The 17,017-nt window shown below is 42.7% G+C and overlaps 1 protein-coding gene across 8 annotated transcripts in view; it reads left to right on the top strand.

Moving 5' to 3' along the window:
* The window catches only part of TNIK (TRAF2 and NCK interacting kinase), a 380,814-nt gene that overhangs the window by 310,278 nt on the left and 53,519 nt on the right, over window positions 1-17,017 (top strand). For all 8 annotated transcript variants that reach the window (XM_013058317.2, XM_013058316.2, XM_013058315.2 and 5 more), the window contains 3 exons: window positions 8,649-8,813; window positions 10,975-11,214; window positions 14,343-14,449. In XM_013058317.2, the coding sequence (XP_012913771.1) occupies window positions 8,649-8,813; window positions 10,975-11,214; window positions 14,343-14,449 (512 nt within the window). The remainder of the gene's footprint in view (window positions 1-8,648; window positions 8,814-10,974; window positions 11,215-14,342; window positions 14,450-17,017) is intronic.

Here is a 17,017-nt window from a genome sequence, read left to right as displayed (position 1 = left end):
ATTAAACTAGTGCTTCACAACTGGAAAACAATTCATCTTAAGAAGTGCATGCTTTGTTTTTGGAAGAGCCATAATGTTATTTCTGTAGAGAATTGACAAGGCACCTTAATCCATTAGTGGTTTTTGTTTTTCAGGGATTGATTTTTTTTTTTAAGTGGTTATAAGGGATTTTTGTAAGTAATAACAGGAAGTTAAAAAATCATTTTTCTCATAGGTATCCAAATGAGTTTGTGGCTTGAGGACTTTTGGTGACTTCCCCTTGAAAGAATGTGATTTAATAAAGACTTAGGGAATTTGAGGTAGAATCCTTTCTTGTCCATACCTAGACCCCGAAAGTGATCATTAGCACTGTCCCTGACACTTGCTTGTTCTGTTGTGGTGCGAAGGGACTCACAGTTGGTCTCAGACCAGTGGTTGTGGTAACCACTTCCCGGATCAGAGGTCATTTGTAGGGTTTGTTTTGTTTGTTTTCTTTTGCAAAACAGCTACTAGAGTGAGGACACATTTTCAAGAACGTGGCTTTGTGGCGAGCTGTTTTAAATATCTAATTAAAAACTATCTGGGTGGTAGGAAAAAAGGTGGGCAAAGCAAAGAAACCAAATCAGCCAAGATTAATCACCCTCCTAGGAGTCACTGTGTCAGCTCGTGTGCATAACAGCTTGATTTTCTGCTCTGTCATGGTTTGTGGCACCCAGTGATTTCCTTTATTTTCTTGTGAGCATAGCTAGTCATTTAAGAGGATGTTTGTGTTATTTTGTATTTTGTTCTAGTGTCTTCAGGTATTTATAGTCAGAGCTTATTTCAAGTTATCTAGACTACAGTCTTACCAGAACTAGATTTCTTACATAAGATCCTATTTTTACAAGAATGTTTCTTTTTGAATTTTTTATTCTCTTTTATGTACATATAGAAAATGCTTGAAACCATGTTGCGCTAAGGTTAATGATGATTGCTGAAAGGGCAGTGGAACCACAGGGTGTGTTCTTTAAGCTTTTTTGTATTCTTACATATTGTTTAAATCTTTTCTAATGATCATGTGCTATTTTTGCAAAATTCAAACCTTTTTCTTTTACAACTTAAAAAACGGAATCTGTAGAGAAAATAATTTGATCTCACATAAAGAATGTTTTTGATCACTTTCCTTTAGAGTCTATAAAGATGATTTGTATTTACTTATGTCTGTAACAGCTGCCTCTTTCTCTTAGATCAATAATTCATTTTTGTGATCCTACTCCCAGGTACGGCACCGACCCTTTAATAACCCACCTGTTCTTCCAGCTAAGCAGAATCCCTCTGCTGTTAGACAGCAGCTGAGGTGTGTCCTGGCTGGCAGAGGTGTGCCACCATCCACCACTGCTAAACCATTTTCTAGCCCTGCCAAGTTGAAACCCTCAGCTAAGCCACCCTCACAGCTCCTGATCATGGCAGGTGTTCAGAAGGCTGGAAAACTAGGCTCCACTAAGCCAATGCCAGGAGCACCTGCAGAAATTAATGATTCCAGATCAAGACTCCTGCTGGAGCCTCACTCATGGAAGAAAGGTGGACCTGCTTGTCCTAGTAGAGTTGGTCTTGAAGAACAGCTGAAGGCTCAGGAAGCCTCGAGGACCGCAGTGAGATCCCCTAGGCGATCTCGCTCCCAAGGATGTAGTCCAACTCAGGAGTTAGGATCTGAGGTCATTTGTGTGTCCTCTCCCAACATCTTCAAAGTGACAAGCCCCAAGTTGTCCATCACTGCAAGTAAGGAGGGCCTTAGAGACCCCTGTGGACCTCGTGGCTGGAGGGGCACGAATGCATGCATCCTTCCAGGCACCCCGACGCCTCTGAGAACTGCTGTATCGCTGAATGACCTCTTCTTGATGCATGACCCCATGGCCCTCCGTGTTCCCAGCCCCAAGCATGGATTTAGGAGAGGGACACCTACAGAGCTCATTGGAGAAGACCGTGATTCTCTGCAGAGCATCCCAGAATTCCTCCTTTCCCCTGTGCAGCTCCCGCACATGCAAATGTACCAGAAAACGGGGAGAAGCCTGGAGCAGTTCCCACGTCCTTCCTTCCACCTCTCCCCCGCACGTTCTCATGTGAACTTGATCACTCTGACTCCACTGTTACCGAGTTACTCTTTGTCCTCCTCACTAAGTGTCCTGGCCTATCCTCTCTGTTCAGAACTAGTTCACGGTTCCCGAGCTCTCAGAAGCCACGGCATTCCTGGGGGCCAGTCTTTGCAGATGCCAGCAAGATGGTTTTCTAGACCTTCTAATTCCCCTATGCTCCCTGGCCAGGCTCCTAGCAGTGAAAGAAACACAGCAGTTGGGCGTGCAAACAACCCAACTGTGTCAGCAAGCACTCCCGATGTGAGGCTCCCTGGCCATCATAAAGCTGGGCCACCTCTGGTGGGTGACATCTTCCAAGGTCCCTGGCTTACTAGCAGCTGGCACTCTTCTTTGGGCTTCGTGCAGTTCTGGACATATGGGGGAACTAATCATATTTAGTCCTATCCTCCTGGGCGTGGTTAACGTAATCCAGCTTCCAACTAACCAATCTATTCACGAAGCCATTCCCAAGTCTTAAAAGAGTGGGTGTTCATATTTTAGAAGAGAGATGAACCATTTAGATCACAGAATGAGTGACGGTGCTAAATCTGGGATCGGAGTGACTCGTGTACAAATAAGAACAAATAATTGTCTGCTTTGGTTTGATTCATCATTTTCTTAACACCCACTTCTTAAAATGGGAATAAAACTGGGTGTGAGGATCCTTATCTTCTTGACCTTTTAATACTTGTCGTAGCAATGTATGCACTTCCTGAGCTCTATTTAAAGGTTTCTTTCCTACAGTAGGGAGGTAGATGGAGCTGAAAAGTAGCTAGACGGCAAAATTCATTTCAGATCTTTAGAGACAGACAGAATTTTGAGCCCAGCCATCTCTAAATCATCAACCAAGAATAAGAACCTGAGTCAAGCTCTCTTCAGGAGTTAGAATAAAAGGTACCCTTTCTTTTTCAAATGTGTCCTCTACCGGGGTATAAAATGGACATTATCCTTGCCAGGGAGGAATGGGCAGCCGTGGGCATGCCACAGGCTCCTGTGATACAGGGTCCAGATCTTTCTTGCCCCCAGTGCTCTTGAGACACCCCCGCAGCCGTCTCCTCCCCTAGCAGCCTCTAACTTGCGCCATATTTGTCTTCTAACTCAGCTCTCTCCCTCCTCCCCAAGATGGTTTGTCCCTCCTCGGTTATTTTTTCATCCCCTTATTTCTCTTCCTTTTTTCAAATTGACAGTATTTCATTAGCTGGGATAATGTTATCATGCCCCACCCTTGGTGATTTTGTTGCTTCATTGTGTAAAACATAAGTCATCATCGCATTTGACACTCACTTTCTCATTAAATTGTTGGATGTAATAAGAAGAATGAAAATACTCAGTCATTTGCAAATCTTGCTGAGCTCCTCCCTCTCTCCATTTGCAGAGTATTCTATCTTTCCCGATGGTCACATTGATTGGGATATTCAGATTCCGGCCAGAGAGAAGTTTTCCTGTCTCTATTAAAAGGAAGGGTGGCAGCATTTTCACCCCTTACAAGTTCTCAACCATTCCTGGATTGGGATGGAAGTCCGATTTGTTTCTGTAAAAACATCAGTATGATATTCTGTTGAACATCAGCAAAAACTGAAGGTCTTTTTTTCCTCCACTTTTCGAAAGATAGTGATTCCTTTTCTTATAATACCTTTTGCTTATAATGGAGCAGATTCCTTTCCTTCAAATGACATGTGATTGGGCCTGGCAGTGATTGGGTATGCGCCCCCTCCCTATATTTTTTCAAATTTTCTTCCACACACAGCCGTGACAGAATGTTCCTTCTCCATGAATACTGTATGAGATTGTATTTTAGTTTTTTTCAACACTCCATCATGTTCTTACTCCCTGATACATTCCAGTCATCTGGTCATGGTTTTATTTGGCAAACAATGGGCCAAGATGTCTCTTTATATCTCGTCAGCCCACTGGACTCTGCAATCTCTGTATGGAAGAACTCCTCCAGTTGGTTTCCCCTACTCTACACTGATATGTTTTTTTTCCCCCTTTTTATATGAGTCATTTTACAGATGAGGTCCCCAATTACCACTTAGAGAGTGTTCGGCTCTGCTCCCTTCTTTGCTCAGTTTCTGCTTCGCTCTCTTTTGAGCTGGCCTAAGAGAGAACTGGAAAGGAGTTAAGGAGTTTGAGTTCAAGTTCTTCCACCTCCCGACTAGGTGACCTGGGAGGAGTCTTGGAGCTTTCCTGAGGCTCAGCTTGCATTCCCTTTCAGGAATGCCTCTGGGCGCTCCTGTCTGCAAATGTGCCATTGAAATGATAAACGCTGTACAGATACACATGAAATCTAGTCTTCAACACAATCTTGTTTTGTTTCGAGGCCACTGTCCCCCATAAGAAGTAAGCGTCTGTTGTTTCTGGTTTGGATTTCACAAGGGCAGTCCGCATGGAGCCCCGTCTCCCCGACCCCCATCCACCCGGTGATACACATACACGTCTTCATTTCCCATCTGAGTGCGAAAGCTTTGCCTTATTATTTTTAAGTTACGTGCTCCATCCCCAGGAAGACCTCTCTGCTCTTCTCTGGATAAGTGGTCCAGGCTTTTGACTTCAGATGAAATTCCATTTTAAGCATTTCACGTGAATGAGTGTGTCCCCTGTTCTCAGAGGTGCCTCAGAGAAGGCATGTCCCCAGTCTTGGCCTGCATCTGCTCCTGCTCCTGCGGTTTTGCCAAAGAACAATATGACACAGCTCTTTATGTGACCAGAGTGACTGCAGGGTCCTAAAGGTCTAGTGAGTACCTAAACGTTATTTATTAACTTCTTTCTCTTTCTCCAACATTGCCAGTAAAAACAAAAACATCAGTTGTTCAGTTGGAAGAAAAGGAATTCCCATATGATGTGTGTTTAATTCACCATGTATAAATAAGCTTTTAAGTAAGGCCTTCTAGCCTTTCATGGACCCCTCATATGCTGCATCATATAAAATATTATAAAAATGCACCCATATGACGTCGTAAATATATTTTTGCTGTCAACATCTAAAAAATTACTGCTATAATTTTGTTCTGAGATTTTTCTCTTAGCAGCTTTCATTCATTATTGCTAAGTGAGACATTGTAAGCAATGAATTGTTGTCAACATACAAACTAATTTAACGATTGACATTGCTGTGTTTCCTTTTATACATGTTTAACCATATTTGTATTTATTTTGAGAAATTTTTTGAAGTCCTGTAATCAACAAATTTATTTTCAGGTCTTCTGTGTTTAGATAGCCTTTATGTGTCTCAGAGGCCTTAGACATCACTTCTGTAGAACCCCATGGACAACACAGCCATGTCTGGAGCAGAATTTTATTTCTGAGACCACAGTTATGTTTCTTTTGTCTCCCTGTAATGCAGCAACACATAGGAAAACATTTCTGCTGAGGTGATCAAAATCTCTCCAAATTTTAGTTTTGATGTTAAAACCATCATTTTAATGAGAAAAAAAAATGGTTTTGTACTAAAACTGATCAGTCTCTCCTAATCTTGTTCTCTGTGTTCACTGATAATCCCTTCAAGTTTGCAATCCTTCATAACCGGTATCCTTTGTTGTCATGGTCCAGCACCTTGAGACTCTGTGTCTCTTGCTACTAGAACATTCTTTTTTGGTGATACTCTGACATTTGACATCTCCTTGGGGCAGGATATTAGAGTAGAGGCTCAGTTCATAGATTTATTTTTAGTATCACACGAGGCAAATCAAAACATATCTTCATTGTACTGCAGTGTTGAATCACATATATCCTTATTCTGGGTGAAAAACAAAACACTCTTTTTTGAATTAATTAATTTATTTATTTTGGTCTAACTCACATATCCATCTCCTTTTCAATTATTAGAATAAGATATGGTGAATCAGGAGACAGGCCTTTGCCCACTACCAAATTAATCAGAAGGGGCTTGAACCTAGATACACCACCTAGCTTCTCCTTTCTTTGTCTGATAGTTGGGTGTTTGATTTGATATCTTTGCTCCAGTCCTCATGCTGTTCCTTTGGTGCAGAAACAATGGGCAGCATTTTCTTCCTGAAAACCTTAGGACAAGGTTCTCTTGAGACAAAGTATATAGCCAAATGGCTCATTATTACACCTTTCTCATAGATTTTCAGACTTCTCTGGACAAGCTTCAACCCAGGAAATCTCACCAGACTGAATCATCCTGAAATAATTTGCACAGTGTAACCGTAGATTATCTATACCATGTAGTTTAGGATGGTACAGCCTGACACATACCAAGGGTAGGTTTTCGTATGCAAACCACCTGATAGAAGGCATAAGGAACTTTACTAGAGAGAGATTAGTAATAGTTCACAACTAATCAAACCCATTAACTGCCTATAAAAGTCAGCCCCTCACTTTTCTGCCCTGTTCATTTCCCATGACAGCCCATGTGGCCTGTGGTAAGAATACCTCGTTTACTGGAACCTTGCTGCTGGCTATTGCCAAAAGAACTCTATGATTTCTTTGCTCAAGATGGAGTCTTTTTCGACTCCATCTCCTCAAGGCAGACTTTTTCTAGTGCTGTTCTTAATATGCTGTCTCTGTATGTTTAAAACTGAGTGTATTTTACAGCTTAAAAAAATAATAATGGCAAATAGTCTTCACTCTGAATACATTTGGTTCCTGACTGTTGGGTAACAGGTGCCTTTGGTTTGGAAAGCCAGATATTTATCTGAAAATGTGTCTGAATCTCTTGGGTTCCTTAGCTCAGACAGCAAATGGCTTGGAATCTCGGAGTTTGGATGGTGAGAGGTGCCTGTACATGGCATTTATCTATTAACAATCTTCCACGAAAATAAGAAAATGGCTAATATTTGACCAATTCCCGTAGTCTGGAAATAGTCACTTTCTTTTCTAGTATTTAGTATTTAGAAAAGCAATACATTGCATGGCTTGCTTTCAGTTGATCTGCCACTGTCTTTGTGGGACTTTCTCTTTCTGGTCTCAGCTCAGAACTGGCTTTATTCATTTCTTTTGCTCAGTGCAGCAGCCAAATAATTACCGCTGATGTAATACTTTGCCCACACGCACACACAAAGTATACATGTTCTGGTTTATAGGGCTGGCTCGTGGTAGCTAACACTCTTTGGTGTGTGGTAAGCTTCTGGGACATGGAGTTTCAAAACCAAAGTCAACTGGATGTCAATTGTAGGTACCCTGCACAGCCATGGTGGAAGAGGAGATGTTGAGTCGTCCCTGTGGGACAGTTTTCTATTCTGCAGCATACCTTATTATGTTAAAATGTTTGCAGTTAGTATGAGGGCTTCAGAACAGACTTATTCTGTATATGAGACTGAGTCTGCCTCTAGAAAGATCCAAAATGGAATAGGAAGGATGGGAAAGAATAGCTCTTTTGAATTTTTCTTTCAACTCAGGCCGTGAAATGAATAAAGAGCTCCACATAGATATGTCTGGGTCTGTGTGTGTGTTCTGGGATGGGCCCTTGGAACCCTCCTCAGTGAGACAGCAAAGGGTGTTCAGGCCCACACTGAAAAGTCGTCAGGGTGGGTGGGCTGCCCTGCAGGTTTGGAAAATACAGCTGCCTAATTGACCCGAAAGAAATAAAGGACAGGCTGAGATGCATTGAAAGAAAAGGGCTAGACCTCTTGAAGTTGTCAGAGGTCTTAAATCATGCCTTGCGGTGTACATCTTGTTTATCTGAATTTCCATTTGAAAATAGCCTCTGTGATGATCTGTCTGCTGCAGACATGAACTCAGGGGAATCTTCCCCACAAAAAAGGGCATTCCTGGGACCGTGCGCCTTTCCTGCAGAACGCTTCTGATCAGTTACCTGCTTTGGGCTGAGAGACTCAGCAGGAAAGGGGATGACAAGGGAAATAAAGTGGCCCCAGAAGAGAGAGGGTTGGAAGTGGGGAGAAGGGAGGGGTTGAAGCGAGAACGAATGTCACACAGGGACAAAGAGGAAGAAGGGGACAGAGTGAGGCAGCAGAGTCCAGCTGGAAATGGAAAGGTGTATTTTAGAGAGCAGGGAGACAAGTGAAAAGACAAGGTCCTAACGAGGGGAAAGGAAACAATATAGGCCGTGGGAAGATAGGTCTGCCCATTAAGAGAGCGCCTGAAACACCCGCTGGCCTGTCAGTAGGGCCTGTGAGGAAACGCAGGGTGAGTGGTCTTCCCTCCCCTGCCACCTGAGTCAGCTTGTGAGGAGTTTTCTGCTTTCCCAAGCAGTCTCAATGCCCACCCCAGTTTCCTCCATGTCCCTCACTGACTCCATGGCTTTGTGACCTGTCAGCCAGAGAATATCCAGTCCGTGCAAGGTAAACTCTTAAGCAGGTCCCAAACTCCCTGCTAACTGAAATAGCACAGGATACCGGGGAACAAAGGGTGACAGCTTGTGAGGTCCACATGTTTTGAACTAGTGCTTACTCTGACAGAAAGGAGCTTTTTCAAGACCGTGGAGCGGGTATGGAGAGTTTGGGCCCCTGAAGATGAATTGATCAGAGGGACCCAAAAATGGCTGTGCAGGTGACTACAGAGAATCCTTACAAGGCAGCAAAACAGCTTCCATCCATCTACCCACTGAAGCACCTTTCTTTTTTTTTTTGCTTCTAGGTGGAAGAGCGGTCAAGGCTCAACCGGCAGAGTTCTCCGGCCATGCCTCATAAGGTTGCCAACAGAATCTCTGACCCCAACCTGCCCCCGAGGTCGGAGTCCTTCAGTATCAGCGGGGTTCAGCCTGCTCGGACACCCCCCATGCTCAGACCCGTCGATCCCCAGGTACCTTCCCGGCTTTCTTCCATTGGCCATCTCAGCTGGGTGTACAGTTAAGCTTACTAAAAGAACAGGAGATTGTAACTTGGATTCATACATAGGACCAGTCCAACAACGGCCCTTAACGCAGAACCTATAGTAATAGAGGAGACCTCACTGGATTTGAAGGATGGGGGAAGGGGAGAGAAAGAAAAGACACCCTCCTTAACTTTGAGCCAACGGCAGGGTCACCTCTTGGTAAACCGGCCTCTCTGGAGACCCATGGGGGTGTCTGCCAGGTTGGAACAAGCATCCGTTCAGTTACAATTATCAAGCTAGCATTGGTGTAGATATCTGTCATATATAAACTATTACATTATGTTCTGTTCATCGGGATTTGGGCATGGTCTTTAACCAGAAAAACGAAATGACTTGGGATAAAACTCTGTCTTCTAAGCCAGTGGTTTCCAGAGGGTGGTCATTGGACCATTAGCCTCAGCGTCACCCAGGAACTTGGTAGAAAGGCAGGTTCCCAGGTCGCCTCAAACCTGCTGATCAGCATGTCCGTGGGGGTCTGGCGATCTGCATGTTAGCAAGCCCTCCGGGTGCTCCTGAAGCACTCTAGGACTCGAGAGCCACTGGTGTAAGCTATTTAAAAAAGAAAAAAGTTACTCCACACCTGGACACATTTCAGAAGGTTTTAGAGGACTTCTGAAATTGTAAACACTAAAAATGAAATATGAAGTGAAATAAAGTAGGGAATTTTACAAAAAATAAAGGTAATGATGCAGATGCAGCTGGTTTCACCCAAATATCTTTGAAAACTCTTTTAAATAGGGGTGTGTTTGTGATGCATTTTTAAAATATGCTCTATTTTAATATTATTATTATATTCGTGGTAATTAACATTAATAAAAATGTGATTGGTTACAGTTCTTTTTTGGTTGAAGCATAACATTCGCCTGAACTAGACCTTGAGGATTTTCCTCTGAGCTGTAATTAATAACATTTCAGATTTCAGACCGAAAAGGGTCTGAAGAGACAAGGGCAGGGCTGCTCCAGGGATAAAACTTCAAGGGCAAAAGGAGCAGGGCCAGGCTGGCAGAAGAGGGCCGTGGAAATGCTCCCCAGTGGTCTCGCATTGGAGATTTCAGAACAAAGAGGGTCTGATAGGTCCCTTGCACGAAGCAGATAGTAGATTAGTGTTTTACTTAAGTGTTTAATTTAGAAAGTATTCTAGATGCTTCCCTAGCCAAGATCCATTGACCACATTCCCCGTGCCAGGCACAGTGTAAACCAAGAGATCCCATATCGGACTTGGCTCCTATCTCCAGGGTTTTTACCTTCGAGATGGTAACAATGAAGTGAGAAGAGTGCTAACGGTCAAGAACACTCTGAACTTTGGATTTTCGTGATCTGTCTTAAAGAGCCGCATTTCTACCCAAAAACAGCATGTCTTCCCTGCATGAACAATACCAATGCACGCCCAGTTACAGGGCTCACACCTCTAAAAGAAACATCCTGGTGTGGAGAGATATATAAAATCATGGGTGGTGAGAACCAGCTCACCAGAAGGCAGAAGAGCCTAGAATTAGGGGTAGGGACCAGGAGACGCATGAGGCTTCCAGTCCAGGCCCTGCCACGTATGAGCCATGAGGTCCAGGCTGCTACTTAACCTCTCTAGACCTTCCAGTCTCACATGAAAAAGGTTGAAAATGATTGTATTCACCTCATGGTGGATGTAGTGAGTTCATGAGGAGTAAGATACCCAGAGCAGTTTTTGTTTTACGGAGTGAGAGCGCTTTCTGAAGTCAAAGTTAAGGGTTTTGAGGGAGGAATTTTATAATATTCGAAGAAAAGTGCTTGTAAATATATATTATACTGCTGGCCAGTAAATGTTTACTGAAACTGGCTGTTATTAGCATCACACCTATTTCACCGACTTCTTAGGAGTCTGGAGTGACTCAGTTAATTTTGGCCAGGTGCCCTGGGTCAGCGCTACATATGGCTGTAAATGGGAAGTTTGGAGGAGCTTCTGAAAGCTTGCTGGAGACAGCTGTGATGGACTCTGTGCCCTCCAGTTCTCATCTCATGCTCTAAAATGGTATTTTCCTTTCCACTGAATGACATAGTAGCTGCTCTGCTTTTTATTCTAATACGGTTGCTCTACTGTTGGTTTGATGTTTAGATTCCACATCTGGTAGCGGTAAAATCCCAGGGACCTGCCTTGACCGCCTCCCAGTCAGTGCACGAGCAGCCCACCAAGGGCCTCTCTGGGTTTCAGGAGGCTCTGAACGTGACCTCCCACCGCGTTGAGATGCCACGCCAGAACTCGGATCCCACCTCCGAAAACCCTCCTCTCCCCACTCGCATTGAGAAGTTTGACCGAAGCTCTTGGTTACGACAGGAAGAAGACATTCCACCAAAGGTAATAGGCTAGCATGCTTTCATCATAGCTATCATCATCATTATTGTTCATTATTAGTATTCATTATTATTAGCATCTCTATTCCAGACCTTCTATAGTAATGAGGAACCTGAGAATGCCAGAGCAGCACCCTTTCTCATGTTCTCCTTCTTGTTCCTAAGCTAAGACTTGGATTGTCATTTATCACTTCTGATCTTCGTTTTCCCAAGAAACAGAGGCTCAGGTAACTCAGTGACTTGGAAACATCTATCCTATATCCAGAATTAGAACTCTCAACCTCAAGCATTCCAAACTACTATTTTACTGTCCGCATTAAGAAACAGAATAATGGAGGTGCCTGGCTGGTTCAGTCAATAGAAGACTTGACTCTCTACCTCAGGGTTGTGAGTTCAAGCCCCATATTGGGCGTATACATTACTTAAACAAACAAACAAACAAACACACACACACACCAAAGAAAGAAAGAAAGAAAAGTGGGGGAGCTCCTGGGTGGCTCAGATGGTTAAATGTCTGCCTTCGGTTCAGGTCTCGGTCTCCGTGTCCTGGGATCAAGCCCCGTGTTGGGCTCCTAGCTCAGCAGGATGTCTGCTTCTCCCTCACTCTGCCTCTTCCCCCACTTGTGCTCTGTCTCTCTCTCTCTCTCAAATGAATAAATAAAATCTTTTTAAAAAGAGAGAGAGAGAGAAATGGAATAATGGGTATTTTCATCAGTGACTGAAACTACATCTAGACAAATTGAAAACTTCCAGATAAAAAGTAGAAAATTAATTTATTTTTACTTTTAATAACACAACTTGAATTGCAGATGTTCAGAAGATAGTACTGCTCTTAAAATTGGCTCTGTTTAAGGAAACTCCTTTAGCCCAGGTCATAATTTAACTCCTGAGCATAAAACCGTAGGGTGAAATAACTAGCCATCTACTGGACAGAATAATCCTGGATTCGTTTCTTTTGTTTTGTTTTTACCTATACCCATTGTTACTCATTCCAAAAGTTGTCATGAAATGTGGCTATGCATCTCACTGCAGACATCCTGGAAGCATTTTAAAATACTAGAGAAATTTTTGCATTACATTCTTCCTGATTCTTCCTTTCTCCTGAAAGGAGCTTTGCCTATGGAAATGGAATGCCCCACAATTTCCGGAGATCAATGCCATTGTTGACACCAGGCAAAAAGAACTTTTTACCCACTGATTTTCAAATATTCTTCCTCATCTTCCACTCAAAAAGATATTATAGCAGCATTTCCATGGTTTTTGGAAGTGAAAATAGCTAACTGTGACTTTTTTTGTTGGTGCTCTCCTTTTATGGAAGGATGCCTTCAGAAAAGGTTAGTTAGGGAGCAAAGTTTAATGTCAAAGATAGGTCGGGCAGGGGAGTGGCCTGAGAACAGGGAAAACGGAAAAGGGACATTATTGGTCAACTCTCTAAAACATGCAGGCATACATTTCTAACTCTGGGAGAAAATTTGACATTCATATAAAGATTTTAAGTTTTAAGAATTTGTTAGACACTTTCTTCTTGACAACTATTTAAATTTACAAAAGGAAAAAGAAAAATGAGTATTTAATTTGAACAGGTGGGAATCCTGATTTTGGCCATTCTGCTTCTCTTCAATGGACTCAGCTTTCTAGATCTTTATCTTAAAATGCATTATAATAAACAATAAAATTTATATGAGTGTTAAATATCATTTACTCTAGCAAAGCCAAATATATTATAGCAAAGCACATATTTAAAATATCTAGTATAAAACACAAACCCACTTTAAAAGAGCCCCAAGAGGGGCGCCTGGGTGGCTCAGTGGGATAAGCCTCTGCCTTCAGCTCAGGTCATGTTCTCAGGGTCCTGGGATCGAGCCCCGCATTAGGCTTCTGCTCAGTGGGGAGCCTGCTTCCCTTTCTTCTCTCTCTGCCTGACTCTCTGCCTACTCATGATCTCTGTCAAATAAATTTAAAAAATCTTTAAAAAAAAAAAGAGCCCCAAGAGATGAATGAAGATTGAAACACCCAACAAATGTTTAATCCAACCAGTTATCACGAGTTACCTACATTTCCATCTCCTGGTCACTTTTTTTTTTTTTTTAAGATTTTATTTTTATTTATTTGACAGAGAGGGAGAGATCACAAGCAGGCAGAGAGGCAGGCAGAGAGAGGGGAAGAGGGGAAAGCAGTCTCCCAGCTGAGCAGAGAGCCCGATGCGGGGCTCGGTCCCAGGACCCTGAGATCATGACCTGAGCCGAAGGCAGAGGCTTTAACCCACTGAGCCACCCAGGTGCCCCTCCTGGTCACTTTTATGAAGTATTATTCTTTTCCCTCATGTTGGACCCCTTTAGTACACTTTCAATATTTGATTTCACTAAAAATGTTTAATAAAGTGAGGCAGACTTGAGTTCCTATCTTAGGCCCTTGTCAGATAAGCTAATAATGATCTCTTTTCCTACTGTGTGCCTAATAGTGTGCACACAGTCTTTTTGAAGACCCTGCTGGCGTTTTCAATATTAATTCTGTCATTTGCAAACTGACTTTCCAAGGCACAGTATTTGCGAGGGGGGTTGTTTTTAATTAATGACAGCAAGTTGATTAGGAAGTAGTAACACTTAGGATCCATTGAAAGAGTTTCTTTTAGCTCCTGAGCCTGTGGCTTATGTCCCAAGTTCTAGTCTGATACCCTCTCTCTCACCAGATTTTTTCATCTCCTTATCTGTTTATCATTTGGGGTGGAGTTCAGCTTCTCTGGATTACTCTCATCTGATGCAATTTCTAATGATCAACTGAGTTAATGGTACCCCAGAGAAATTTCTGGTATCTGCCACTCTTACACAAGGAAAGGAGGTCAAGTGTTTTAGCCTGGTGATAAAAATAATTAGCTTGGTCTGCTTTTTAATTTGTCTTTAAAACTGAAAACCATTCTCCTTCATAATTGCTGAAGGTGCCTCTGTGCCTTTTGTGTGATTTTGTTTAGGGAGTTAAAGATTTCTTTGAAACATGAACACCATGTCTTTCCCATTTCTGATAGTTTCTGCAACTCCTGGTAAATTTTAGAAAAGGGTTAGGCTGCTTTTCACGTAGGAGCCTGTGGGAGCTATTGTATGGAAAATATTTCTGAATTCTGGTTTTTTCTTTTAGGTGCCTCAAAGAACAACTTCTATATCCCCAGCGTTAGCCAGAAAGAATTCTCCTGGAAATGGTAGTGCTTTGGGACCCAGACTAGGATCTCAACCCATCAGAGCAAGGTAAGGCAAGGAAGATGGTTAGGGTGAAGGAAGAAGCCCCCACCTGTTATTGTCATTATTGCTTTCTTAAAAGTTGTCATTGTCCTTTTTTTCACTTCAGAGACATGTTGACTGGCCTCTTGGATAGTAAGCTTTGGTGGGTCCAGAACACATATCTTTTATTTCTTCAGTAGCCTTTCAGAGAAGTCAGTATTGGCTTTTCATGATCAGTGGCTTGTAAGACCCACGCCTTTGTCCTAGTGGCAGCTCATGAATGAATAAGCAAGGGCGTGAAGAAATGAGACAGTCCAGAAGCCAAGCAGGTGTGCCTCACTGGACAATTTTAAAAATTGGGGAGTAAAATTGCAAATTGAAGTCTGGTTGGAATGCCCCAAAGCATCACTTATGAAGTCAGCACAACAAGATGTCCTGGTATGAGGTGATTTTCAGCATCAGGTCAAGAAATATTCTGTGGGAGCCAGTAAGACACTACAAAGTCTGGGGCGCCTGGGTGGTTCAGTGGGTTGGGCTTCCCACTCTTGATCTCAAATCAGGTCTTGATCTCTGGGTGGGGAGTTCAAGCCCCATGCTGGGTGTGGAGCCTACTTTAAAAAAAAAAAAAAAGCCATTAGAAAGTCATTGCCAAAGAAATACATTAGTGGCCAGCCTCAGAGCTTCATGGCTTGGCAAATTACAAAAGGACTATTTTCTTAGCAAGAAATCACCTCTGTGGCATTATGGAGAGTCACTGAGATACATTTATGCTTCCACTGCTGCTCTGTGCTCTCCTAGAATTTTCCATCAACCATGGATATGCGTACAGTCAGGAAACCACATTCCCCCACCAGTTGGTGTAGAGGTCTCAGGAGAATCTGGGAAGTAAACAATATCTTGACTGTATCTGAGCTGATTTATGTGGTAACAGATGCCATTTGCTGCTCTAGTTCTGTGAGCTTCCCTCAGATCTTTCATGATGAATACACTGCTTTTTAGGATCAACTGAAATAGCAAGTGGTCTCTGCTGAGACTCTGAAAAGGATGAGCTTGGGCAGGCTGTTACATTCTTCACTGTGTTCATTAGAGAAGGACTCTCCCTCACTAGGAAGAATGACAGACTGGAAACAAAGGTTAGGATGATTTGTACCTATCTTTAATATTGGGATGCTTTTGATGGTGAAGCTCTAATTTTCCTTTTCACATGAAGAGCTTTAGGAAGAGGTCACTCCCTAAATAAGATAGAACTGTACTAAGCACATTCATCCATTTAGGACAAAGAAGTTAGCCCATATTGAGCGTATATGCTACTTGTAGGAAGCTTCGAATGTACCATTTTTTCCCAGCGATTTGTCAGCTTCTCCCTGAGCTGGTGTTGCTAGGCATTGCTGAGGAGACCAGAGCGTTCTGTGACCCGGGAGCCAAAGGAACAGCAGCCCTGGGATTGCCAGTGTGAACTTTGTTCAGTCCCCCTCTTCCAGCAGCAGTAAGCCCCTGATTATCAGCGTTTCTTAATCTTTTGGACCCTGCCCTCAGGCTCTATTCATTGGATCAGGTGCTTGGAATTTTTGCTGCCGGTAAATCAAGCGTCATTTCCACGGTCTTTTTTCCTTCTATCAGCCAAAAAGAAAGAGCACTGTCATTATATAATCAAATAAAAAAGCAGCTCTTTGTTCCCACTGAAGTGTTATTTTAATGACATTAGGTCCAAGATAGTTGGCCTTTGATGGTCAGTGGCTTGTCAAACTGAGCCTTTCCCCCAGAACCACTTAAATTTGTACTTTGTCCAAAGAATGCAGACTTTGTGAGATAGCTAGCATTTTTTCTGCTTTTCTGAGGGATGGAGGGAGGGAGCTAAGAGGTAATAATTATTTACCTACAATGAAAGTCAGAGGGATTGTTGGGGAGGGGTATGGGAAATCCACATCCCTGCCATGTGCAGTAATCCTACAAAGCACTCTGCTGCTTTTTTTTTTTTTTTAAAGATTTTATATTTTATTTGAGATAGAGAGAGGAAGAGCACAGAGAGAGATGCAGAGGGAGAAGCAGACTCCCCACTGAGCATGGAGCCTGATGTTAGGCTTGATCCCGGGACTCCAGGATCATGACCTGAGTCAAAGGCAGACTCTTAACTGAAGCAGCCACCCAGGCATCCCTGAACACTCTGCTTCTTGTTATTACCTATCTCTGAGTGACCAACACTTCAGATGTGAATCAGATTTTTGCAACTCTAGATTGGATTCCATTTTTTTAAAGCTGTAGGATTTGGTTTATTTACTGTGATAAAGATAGCTTTAGGTCACCTTTGCTTCATTGAAAAACACCCTAAAACGCAGTGGTCTGCTAGAGTAACAATTTATTATTTCTTATGGTTCTTTTTTATTCTTTCAGTTTTAGTTTTAGACTTTAGTTAATGACTTTTTCTGCTGGTCTCACTTGGGCTCACTTAATGCAGCTACACTGAGCTGATGGGTCAACTGTACTGTCACATGGTCTTTCATCCTGATCTTTGCTTTTTGCCGAACTCAGGACAACCTCCCCTCAGTGAACAAGACCTTTTCAAGCCCTTGCTTGCATCATCTTGGCTGATGCCCC

Source organism: Mustela putorius, unplaced genomic scaffold (genome assembly GCF_011764305.1).
Source record: "Mustela putorius furo isolate JIRA1106 unplaced genomic scaffold, ASM1176430v1.1 tig00003834_pilon_pilon_pilon, whole genome shotgun sequence".
In the NCBI taxonomy this organism is placed as follows: Eukaryota; Metazoa; Chordata; class Mammalia; order Carnivora; family Mustelidae; genus Mustela; species Mustela putorius.
Note: the sequence above shows the minus strand (reverse complement) of the source record. Positions and strands in the feature narration are given on the sequence as shown.